At 41.3% G+C, this 11,670-nt stretch overlaps 1 protein-coding gene across 1 annotated transcript in view; it reads right to left on the reverse strand.

Annotated features, from left to right (window-relative positions):
- Positions 1–11,670, reverse strand: part of NOP14 (NOP14 nucleolar protein) — a 76,370-nt gene that overhangs the window by 49,692 nt on the left and 15,008 nt on the right. Inside the window, exon 8 of the mRNA XM_044417930.1 lies at positions 6,515–6,767. Within this exon, the coding sequence (XP_044273865.1) occupies positions 6,515–6,767 (253 nt within the window). The remainder of the gene's footprint in view (positions 1–6,514; positions 6,768–11,670) is intronic.

Raw genomic sequence — 11,670 nt, forward strand, 5'->3', positions numbered from 1 at the left:
CAGAAATACATAATATCTCACTATTTCTTACTTCTATTGCCTTTATAAAATTGTTCTTCTGTAGGTTATTCTTTACCTCTATACTATTCCATATTCTTGGCTTAGATCTACTACTCAGCTTCTTCTACTTCTTATATTAATAGGGATATTACCATTACATATATCAAATATATTTAAATAGTCTTCTCCCTAATATGCAGCAGCTATCTAACCTTAACCTTAATTAAACTCATTTGATATATCATGCTTTCATTATTAAACTCATCCAACACACCATGCTTTAGACCTTATATTTTTTTATATAAGAATATAGTAAAGTAACTTTACTATTCTTATAGCTTTATATTTCCTAAGTCCTATAACAGTTACAATTCTCTTCTACAATTTTACTAACACCAAACTTAAATTTACCCTTCCCATATTGGAATTTTCCTTCTTCTCATTTCTTAATTTTCCTCAGTTGTTCTTCATCAATCAAGGTTGTGCTTGATCTTGGGGAGACTTCGCCAGCTGCTCCCTGTTCTTCTGCTTGTTCCTGATCATTCTTTTGAGCTTCTCCATAAACCACTGATTCTTAAATCTGCACCACTGCCAGGGCCTTTTTTAAAAAGTTTTTTGACTTCCTTGATCTTCTCCTTCATCCATAAGTTCCCATCCTTGTAATATGTTTTCACTCTGTCCTAGGAGATTTATTATATAAATCTTTCCCTTATACTATATATGTTTTTCATAAACACTTGGTTTCCCCAGCTATATTTGATGTTATTCTTCAGCAGAACAGCCTTTGACTATCTAAATTGCACAGGCTGGAAGCAAAGATCTTGATAGACCTCCATAGGGGCTCCTTTAAATTTCAACCGACCTGTAATTTCTCTCAGTATTTTCATGAATCGTTCTTTCTTGTAATAATTTGAACATTTGATCAAAACATCTTTTGGGAACATCCTGGATCCTTGCTTGTATCCAACTTGATGCATCCTTTCAAAATCTTCTCGTTCCCATTTTACATATGGGATCATTTCTTTAATCCATTCATTTTAAAGTCCCCCCCCTCCGGTGATGTTTAATGTAATTTAATTATTTAATTAATTTAATGATTTCTGGAAGATGTTTAATTTGAATGTTTAATTTATGGTATGAGTCCTGTAACAAGAGAACTGCTTTATCCAGTGCAGATATCTTTATTGCCTGATGGTCTAATTGTAGTGTATATAGTCATCACCTCTTCTCTGTTTTTTGTCCGGAGCCAATATTTGCTTCTCCAGTCTCTTTTTTTCCCCCTTACTATTCTCTTTAATTTTAATGATAACATTTTGAGACTTGAGTTCTCCATCATCTTTCAGATTTCTAACTAGATTCTTTATTTATTTGTTGTTGTCTTCTAATACTTTCCTAACCAATCATCTTCTCCCTCTTCCCCCATTCCTCCACTTCCTCTTTGAGCTTCTTTTTTTCATTCCACAGTATCTATTTCAGTAGCTATATCAGAATGTGCAATCTTAGAAAAATGAAAATCTGAAGGTTTTTAAAATCTCTGCTTTTGTGATCTGAGGTGCCCTTGAGACATTTATCCATCAGGTGGAGCACATTTGAAGAAATGTATTCACATAAGTATCATGTCACCAGGTCAGCAATTTTCATTCTACTTACTTAGAGTCTTATCAGTACCAGAATCTCCATATTCTTGGCATGTTCAGGTATTTAATCAGTATTGCTCTTATTAAGCTCAAATCAGTAAGTGGCAGTAAAAGAAAGCCATAGATACAAAGAGTCAGAAGGGATTTCTTGGGCCATCTAGTCTGATCCCTGGCTCCAGCCAGTTCTGCTCATGTAATCCCCAACAGGTGGTTGTACAATCTTTCCTTGAATACCCTCACCAATGGGGCCTCAACTACCTCCCTTGGAAGCCCATTCCATATCCTAGGGATCCTAACCATCAGGAAGTACTTCCTGGCATCCAACCTGAAGCCTGGTTCCTTGAGCTATGCCCCAATGGAACATATCTTACCCTCCACTGTAGGGAAGAACAGGTCATGACCCTCCTCCACATGACATCCTCTCACATACATATAAGTTGATAAAAGAGCTCCTCAGAATCTCTTCTTCTCCAGGCTGAAAATTCCCTCAATCTCTCCTCATATGTTGTCCCTCCCAACACGGCTAACATTCTTGTGACCAGTGCTGAACCAATTCTAACCTAGCTATGTCTCTCCTATAATGTGGAGCCCAGGAATGGATGCAGTATTCCGGTTGTGGGAGCACCAGAGTTGTGTAGAGTGGTATTAACACCTCCCTAGCTCTGGAAGCCATGCTTTAGGCTATACATTCAAGGGTGGCATTTGACTTCTTAACTGCTGCATCACACTGCTGGCCCATGTTCAGCCTGCTTTTGACAAGTACCCCAAGATCCCTTTCACAAGTGCTGCTCTCCAGTCACTTGTCCCCCATCCTGAACCTGTGAAACCTATTCCTGTGTCCCAAGTGCAAGATCTTCCACTTATCCACACTGAATGTCATCCTGTTGTCCCCTGCCCACTTCCACAGCCTGTCTAGATCCTTAGTTGTGGCCATCGCCCCCACTTTGGTATCTTCCGCGAATTTCGTCAGCAGGCTCGTTATCCCCTCCTCCAGGTCACTGATAAAAAGGGTGAACAGAATTGGTCCCAGAACTGAGCACTGGAGAACTCTGGTTGTTACCAGCTGCCATCCTAATGACTCTGCACTGATAGTCACCCTCTGCCTATAGTCCATAAACTGTGCCCTAATCCACTGGGCAGTGCATCAATCTATCCCAAAGCTCAACAATTTTTCAACCAGGGCATCATGTAGCACTTTGACAAAGGCTTTGCTGAAAACCAGGTAAACCACATCCACCATGTCCCCTCTGTCTAGCCACCTTAAGACCTTACCATAGAATTCCACAAGTCATAAAAGTCTTTTAAATTTCTTCTCATAGAGTTCTCTCTCAATTTCAGAAGGGGAAGAATTGTGGAGGGGATCCTCCTTTATACGTTTTAGAGTCTAATTTGTCAAAGTTGGTAAATCCATGTCCTGGTATTCTGGTCTATATGAAAGGTGGAAAACTTCCCCTTTACTTTGCATCCAAAATCAAGCTGTTTATCTAAGTAGAATTAGTCCATCTATACAGGCATTCAGAGAGCGTGGTCTTCAGTCATCACCAAAAGTTCCTCTGTTCATAGCTTTTCAAAAGTGATTTTAAAATCCATTTTTCAGTGGGAGCACATAAATTCCCTCATTAGGAATGCCTGAAAGGTAGCTGTGTTCCTTATCATGAACATATCTGTCACTAGATAACACAGGGACAAACCTGTGTTATCTAGTGACAGGATACAAGTAGCCAAGTAAACTGGGAAGGCGGGGCAGTGTTTAGTGCTTATACTTACAATATAGCCACTGTTTACTTCAGGATTAGACTGTGTGGTATGCTATATCAGAATACAGAGTTGTTCTTTTTTTGTCTACTTTTTACTGCTCTCTCTCACTTCTTCACCAGAATAATCAATACACCATAACTAATCCTGTGGTTTTTTAGAGGAAAATTGTTGATATACAGTATATCACAGAAGTGAGTACTCCCCTCACATTTTGTAAATATTTCAGTATATCTTTTCATGTGACAATCCTGAAGAAATGACACTTTGCTACAATGTAAAGTAGTGAGTATACAGCTTGTATAACAGTGTAAATTTGCTGTCCCCTCAAAATAACTCAACATACAGCCATTACTGTCTAAACCGCTGGCAACAAAAGCGAGTACCCCTAAGTGAAACTGTCCAAATTGGGCATTATTAGCCATTTCCCCTCCCCGGTGTCGTATGACTCGTTAGTGTTACAAGGTCTCAGGTGTGAATGGGGAGCAGGTGTGTTAAATTTGGTGTTATCGCTCTCACTCTCTCATACTGATCACTGGAAGTTCAACATGGCACCTCATGGCAAAGAACTCTCTGAGGATCTGAAAAAAAGAATTGTTGCTCTACATAAAGATGGCCTAGGCTATAAGAAGATTGCCAAGACCCTGAAACTGAGCTGCAGCACGGTAGCCAAGACCATACAGCAGTTTAACAGGACAGGTTCCACTTAGAACAGGCCTCGCCATGGTCGACCAAAGAAGTTCAGTGCACGTGCTCAGCATCATATCCAGAGGCTGGCTTTGGGAAATAGATGTATGAGTGCTGCCAGCATTGCTGCAGAGGCTGAAGGGGTCGTGGGTCAGCCTGTCAGTGCTCAGACCATACGCCGCACTCTGCATCAAATTGGTCTGCAGGGCTGTCGTCCCAGAAGGAAGCCTCTTCTAAAGATGATGCACAAGAAAGCCCACAGTTTGCCGAAGACAAGCAGACTAAGGACATGGATTAGTGGAACCGTGTCCTGTGGTCTGATGAACCCAAGCTAAACTTATTTGGTTCAGATGGTGTCAAGAGTGTGTAGCGACAACCAGGTGAGGAGTACAAAGACAAGTGTGTCTTGCCTACAGTCAAGCATGGTGGTGGGAGTGTCATGATCTGGGGCTGCATGAGTGCTGCCGGCACTGGGGAGCTACAGTTCATTGAGGGAACCATGAATGCCAACATGTACTGTGACATACTGAAGCAGAGGATGATCCCTTCCCTTCGGAGACTGGGCTGTAGGGCAGTATTCCAACATGATAACGACCCCAAACACACCCCCAAGATGACCACTGCCTTGCTAAAGAAGCTGAGGGTAAGGGTGATGGACTGGCCAAGCATGTCTCCAGACCTAAACCCTATTGAGCATCTGTGGGGCATCCTGAAACGGAAGGTGGAGGAGCGCAAGGTCTTCAACATCCCCAACTCCGTGATGTCGTCATAGAGGAGTGGTAACCTGTGAAGCTTTGGTGAACTCCATTCCCAAGAGGGTTAAGGCAGTGCTGGAAAGTAACTGTGGCCACACAAAATATTGACACTTTGGGCCCAATTTGGACAGTTTCACTTAGGGGTATACTCACTTTTGTTGCCAGCGGTTTAGACATTAACGACTGTGCGTTGAGTGATTTTGAGGGGACAGCAAATTTACACTGTTATACAAGCTGTATACTCACCACTTTACATTGTAGCAAAGTGTCATTTCTTCAGGGCTGTCACATGAAAAGATATAATAAAATATTTACAAAATGTGAGGGGTGTACTCACTTCTGTGATACACTGTATTTGCTGAAAAAGTCACTTCAACATGTTTCTATGTGAAGAAAATATGTGAGTATTCATCAAACTGCTGACTGTGCTCTCTCGCTTAGGTTTTTTTAAACAGTTCTCTAAACCAGTGACCATCTTTATAGTATCTTTTCCCTGCAACAGTGATGCAAGGAAGATATTTTTCCAATGCTTTATTTTTTTGGCAGAAAATTTTCTGCTTCCTAATTCATTACCAAAAATCACTGTATACTATATGGAAATTCCAGTGTTAGGCAAGCTTGGCAGTTTCAAAGTTATGATTAACGTTTTTAAATGATAATCTTTAGCAGGTATGTGAAGCAATGCATATATAACTAAAATACATATGTTTCCACAGCCTGCTTTGCATTATCAAACAAAGCTTGGCTTCCTAACACAGTATGTTTGTGAGTGTGCCAAAGCAAGTGAGAGTGCTGTTTCTTGCCCACTTCTGCTTTAATTAACAATCCAGGAAAGACTAGTTCCTGCATTATTTTGTGAATTGCTAAACTGGAAACTCTGGCTTGTTTTGGGGTTGAACAACCCAGAATAAAACTATCGTTTGTTACTGAAAAGCAGAAGTGGTGAGTGGATAGGGGGCAGCATGCTGACTCAAACATGTGCGACTCTCCTGATTTCTGGGTTGAACAAAAAGACATACGAACTAGGCTAGAATGAAATGTAAGTAACATAGTATTTCTGGTGCACTGTTCTACAAAACCATTGCTTTTCTTTAACTTTCAGCATACCTATTTACTTAGGCTCTGACATACTAAATAACATCAGTGTAAGTATTTAGTATTTGAGATTATATAAAACATAACTATATAGATTTGTGCTCATGAAAAAAAAACTTTAAAATGCTAAAGGTGCAAAATCTAATAATATATCTGATGAAACTGATGTTACAAATTAAAAGACAGCTTACATAAAAGCAGTATTATGTAACTTTTTTATATATGTATTGACCAATTCATATAGTATTGGTGTCTAATAGTGACAATGGAATTTAAGCTGGCTATGAGAAAGTAAAGCTGTGATCAAGACTGACTATAATGAATAATTACCCAAGACCTTTTACTTCTCAAGCAAGTTTGCAATGTGACCTAGAATTGCATATATCCTTAGCTATTTTTGTAATTATGTTTTAGTTATCATTATTTTCCCCTTAAAAATATAATGAGACTGTTTGAATCCTGTGCTCATTTAACAACATGTTATCATCTAGATTCCTAAAAGTAAGGTAGTACTACATTTTACCACCCAGTGCTCTGCTACAGGATGCATTTAATCCAAAAATAAAATTAAAATAATTGCCTTACCATCAAACAAATACGGCAACTCCACTTTGGCAGTTTCTCCCAAAGCATTTTGTTGATTATTTTGCAATTTTTTGCTTTCTTTAGTTTTCTTCTGGTTTCTCCTTGCTCTGGCTTCCTTTATACTCCCCTTATCAGTTTCACAATCACGGCAAGGGTCAATAGCAGCAGCTTCAGTATCTGACTCTTCATCTTCTCTTTCAGAGAGACCCTCTTTCGTCTCATCTTCATCATCCCCAATGTTAAGTTTGCCATCCTATTTAATAGGTCATCATACATTTATCAGAGGACTCATTCATTAACACCAAGAAATTGCTTCTTTCAAATTGTTTACCAGAGAGTGCTGCAGATACCCCACTTGAACTACAAGCAAAAAAAAAAAAAAAAAAAACCTAGGAGTTGGATTGAAAAGATTCTCCCACTTTCTCTCTTCTCTAGATCCAGCTGTTATTCCAGCTGTTACCAAAATTAAAAAACAAAAAAACCCCTTACTGTAGCATGCTACCTAGCTGGCTTCCAACAAGCCACCTCTCCCCTCCCAGCCCCCTGGCGGCACAGGGGGAACCCCTGCAAATGTGATGCCAACTGAGGAAAAGGTGGTGGAGCACAGCCAGTCCCTGTGCCAGTCCGTGGTAAGCAGGATGCAGCCCCTGCAAGGACTAGCAGGAGATCTCTTGCGGACCAGAGCCAGTCCATGGACCAGCGGTTGAAACCCACTGGTCTACAATAAGGACAGGTCCTGCTCTTGAGCATACAGGAAAATGAACAGTTAAGAAATATCTCTGTTCTGCAAATTTGCCTCGATGTTGATTCATAACAAAGCAATGCCCCATTAGGTCAGAGGTGGAAGAGAGTATTTAGACTAGCAGTACTAGTATGCAGTTTCAGCTTTCAGAAAAAAAGGTAGCATCAGAGAAGGAAAATGCACTGACCTGGTAGTGTACAGTAAAGGCATGGGCAACATAAGTATCCTACACCCCTTTTTTCTACAGACCTCTGATCCCCTAACCCACAAGGTAACAATTCCTTATTGCACAGATGGACTCTTTGTGGCCTTCAAAATTATCCAGTCTATAACTTCCATCAGCTGTAGTCAGTGCAGCTAATGATGGGAAATAATGGGAATTGTGACCCTGCAGATGCTTATGCTTACAGGTTGCCCATCATGTTTTATGGAACTACATGATTGGCAAGTAGCTTGTCTTGACACCTGTAGGCTTCTGTAATGAGGTTCTGTGAGGTGTTGAAATTGCTAGTTAGTGAGGGACTGAAGAACTAAACTAATTTACCCAATAAGGATCCACTGATAAGGCTGGCAAAGGGGCTCCCTTCCGGAAGTGCTTTATGTTGCTACATTAGCAGGCTTTCCCTGCTCCTGACACAATGGATACCCTAGCCTAGAAAGACAATTATTAAGGAACTCCAGGACAAAAAAAAAAGGGGGGGGGGAGAGGGAAGAAGGATAAAAATCTTTACTTGAAAAATGGGTCCAGAGACTCAGATCTATTGATCTACTGCATCTATACCACTTTTTCACCAAGCCATTGAAATATTTCTACAATTTAAAAAAGTAATACACAAATAAAAAGGAGATTTGTCTGAGGACACTGTTGGTCTCCTCAGAAACTCCCTCATCCAGTCTTCTTTTTTTCTTTTAGATGCTAGGAAGATGCTAAGATATCCATGTCTCCTATTCTTCAACTTCCAGGCAAAACACTCCCATGCCTAGGCAAAGGACAGGGCCCATGGCACTGCTCACTCCTCCAGAGTCTTGTTCAGTATTCAAAGCTGAATGAGCACTAATAGACAGCCCTGCTCCTTCATGGATCACTGCCTTTTCATGGTGAAGGGGCTTGCATAGCTCAATGAAGCTATGAGCTATGCCGTGCAGGGCCACCCAAGACAGACAGGTCATAGCAGAGAGCTCTGACAAAACGTGATCCACTGGAAAAGGAAATGGCAACCCACTCCAGTATCTTTGCCATGAAAACCCCATGGACAATACCAAAAGGCAAAAAGATATGATGCCGGAAGATGAGCCCCTCAGGTCAGAAGGTGTCCAATATGCTACAGGGGAAGAGCGGAGGGCTAGTACTAGTAGCGCCAGAAAGAATGAAGCAACTGGGTCAAAGCCGAAAGGACACTCAGTTGTGGATGTGTCTGGTGGTGAAAGGAAAGTCCGATGCTGCAAAGATCTATACTCCACAGGAGCATGGAAAGTAAGATCCATGAAACAAGGCAAGCTGGATGTGGCCAAACAAGAGATGACAAGACTGAACATCGACATCTTAGGAATCAGTGAACTAAAATGGACAGGAATGGGTGAATTTAATTCAGATGACCATCAGGTATACTACTACGGGAAAGAATCCCTCAGAAGAAACGGAGTAGCCTTCATGGTCAATAAAAGAGTAGGAAAAGCAGTACTGGGATACAATCTCCAAAATGACAGAATGATCTCAGTTCGAATCCAAGGAAACCATTCAACATCACAATAGTCCAAGTCTATGCCCCAACCACTGGTGCTGAGGAGGCTGAAGTTGACCGGTTCTATGAAGGCCTACAACACCTTCTAGAATTAACACCAAAAAATGATGTCCTCATCATCATGGGGGATTGGAATGCTAAAGTAGGAAGCCAAAAGATAACTGAAATAACAGGCAAGTTTGGCCTTGGAGTACAAAACGAAGCAGAGCACAGGCTGGTAGAATTTTGTCAAGAGAATACGATGGTCATAGCAAACACTCTTTTCCAACAACCCAAGAGACGACTCTACACATGGACATCACCAGACGGTCAACACAGAAATCAGACTGACTATGTGCTCTGCAGCCAAAGATGGAGAAGCTCTATACAGTCAGTAAAAAGTGACACACGCGCTGGTGACTTCCCGTCTTGACTTCTGTAACGCGCTCTACGTGGGGCTACCCTTGAAGACGGTCCGGATACTTCAATTGGTTCAAAATAGAGCTGCCAGGCTGCTGACGGGGACTGGGCGTTATGTTCACATGACTCCAGTTCTCCGTCAGCTTCACTGGCTCCCCATTGAAGTCCGGGCCAAATTCAAGGTGTTGGTGATGACCTATAAAGCCCTGAACGGCTTGGGTCCTGGTTTCCTGAAGGAGTGCTTACATCCATATATGCCTGCCCGTCCCTTGAGATCTGTGGGAGAGGCCCTTCTCCGGGAACCCTCCGTGAAAGAAATCAGGAGGGTGGGTACTTGGAGGAGGGCTTTCTCTGCGGTGGCGCCTAATTTATGGAATGCGCTCCCCAGAGAGGTCCGCCTGGCGCCGTCGTTATTTGTTTTTCGGTGCCAGGCGAAGACCTTTTTATTTAAGCGGCATTTTATTTGTTAATATTATTGGATTTTATCTGGCCAGGGCGACTTATTTTATATTGTTATTTTTTGCATTTTAAATTAAAGTTTGTATTTTACAAACATTTTAATTTAATGGTGTAATTTAATGTTTGTATTTTTTTAACTTAATGTTGTAAGCCGCCCCGAGGCTCCGGCGAATGGGGCAGCATAAAAATGTTTTAATAAATAAATAAATAAAAACTAGACCAGGAGCTGACTGTGGCTCAGATCATGAGCTTGTTGTTGCAAAATTTAGTCTTAAATTGAAGAAAGTAGGGGAAAGCACTAGGCCACTCAGGTATGGCCTAAATCATATCCCTGAGGAATATACAGTAGAGGTTACAAATAGATTTAAGGAATTAGATCTGATAGACAGAGTGCCTGAAGAACTATGGACGGAGGTTCACAACATTGTACAAGAGATAGCAACTAAAACCATCCCAAAGAAAAAGAAATGCAAGAAAGCAAAATGGCTGTCTGAGGAAGCTTTACAAATAGCTGAGGAAAGAAGGGAAGCGAAAGGCAAGGGAGAAAGGGAAAGATGCATCAAACTGAATGCAGAATTCCAGAGAATAGCTAGAAGAGATAAGAAGGCCTTCTTAAATGAACAGTGCAAAGAAATAGAAGAAAACAATCAAAATGGCAGGGACCTGACAGAGGCAGAAGAGATTAAGAAGAGATGGCAAGATTACACAGAGGAACTATACAAGAAAGAGCTTAACATCCCTGATAATCACGGTGGGGTGGTCAATGACCTCGAGCCAGACATCCTGGAATGTGAAGTCAAATGGGCCTTAGGAAGTCTGAGCAACAACAAAGCTAGTGGATGTGACAGTATTCCAGCTGAGCTAGTCAAAATCTTAAAAGACGATGCAGTAAAAGTGTTACGCTCAATATGCCAGCAAATTTGGAAAACTCAACAGTGGCCACAGGATTGGAAAAGGTCAGTTTACATTCTGATCCCAAAGAAGGGCAATGCCAAAGAATGTTCCAACTACCGCACCATTGCACTCATTTCACATGCTAGCAAAGTGATGCTCAAAATCCTACAAGCTAGGCTCCAGAAGTATTTGAACCGAGAACTACCAGAAGTCCAGGCAGGATTTCGAAGAGGGAGAGGAACTCTAGATCAAATTGCCAACATATGCTGGAACATGGAGAAAGCTAGGGAGTGCCAGAAAAACATCTACTTCTGCTTCATTGACTACGCTAAATCCTTTGATTGTGTGGCTCACAACAAATTGTGACAAGTTCTTAAAGAGATGGGAGTACCTGACCATCTTATTTGTCTCTTGAGAAACCTATATGTGGGTCAAGAAGCAACAGTGAGAACTGGATACGGAAACACTGATTGGTTCAAAATTGAGAAAGGAGTTTGGCAAGGCTGTATACTGTCGCCCTGCCTATTTAACTTATATGCAGAGCACATCATGAGAAAGGTGGGCCTAGATGAATCACCAGTTGGAATTAAGACTGCTGGGAGAAATATCAACAACCTTAGATATGAAGATGATACCACTCTCATGGCAGAAAGTGAAAAGGAACTAAAGAGCCTCTTGATGCGGGTGAAGGAAGAGAGTGCAAAAGTTGGCTTGAAACTCAATATTAAGAAAACTAAGATCATGGCATCTGTTCCTCTCACTTCCTGGCAAATAGATGGGGAAGAAATGGAGGTAGCGACAGATTTTATTTTCCTGGGCTCCAAGATCACCACAGACGGGGAGTGCAGCCAAGAAATTAAAACACTCTTGCTCCTGGGGAGGAAAGTTATGGCAAATCTAGACAGCATACTAAAAAGCAG

This window comes from Varanus komodoensis, unplaced genomic scaffold, assembly GCF_004798865.1.
Source record: "Varanus komodoensis strain SLA01 unplaced genomic scaffold, ASM479886v1 scaffold9, whole genome shotgun sequence".
NCBI classification, from domain to species: domain Eukaryota; kingdom Metazoa; phylum Chordata; class Lepidosauria; order Squamata; family Varanidae; genus Varanus; species Varanus komodoensis.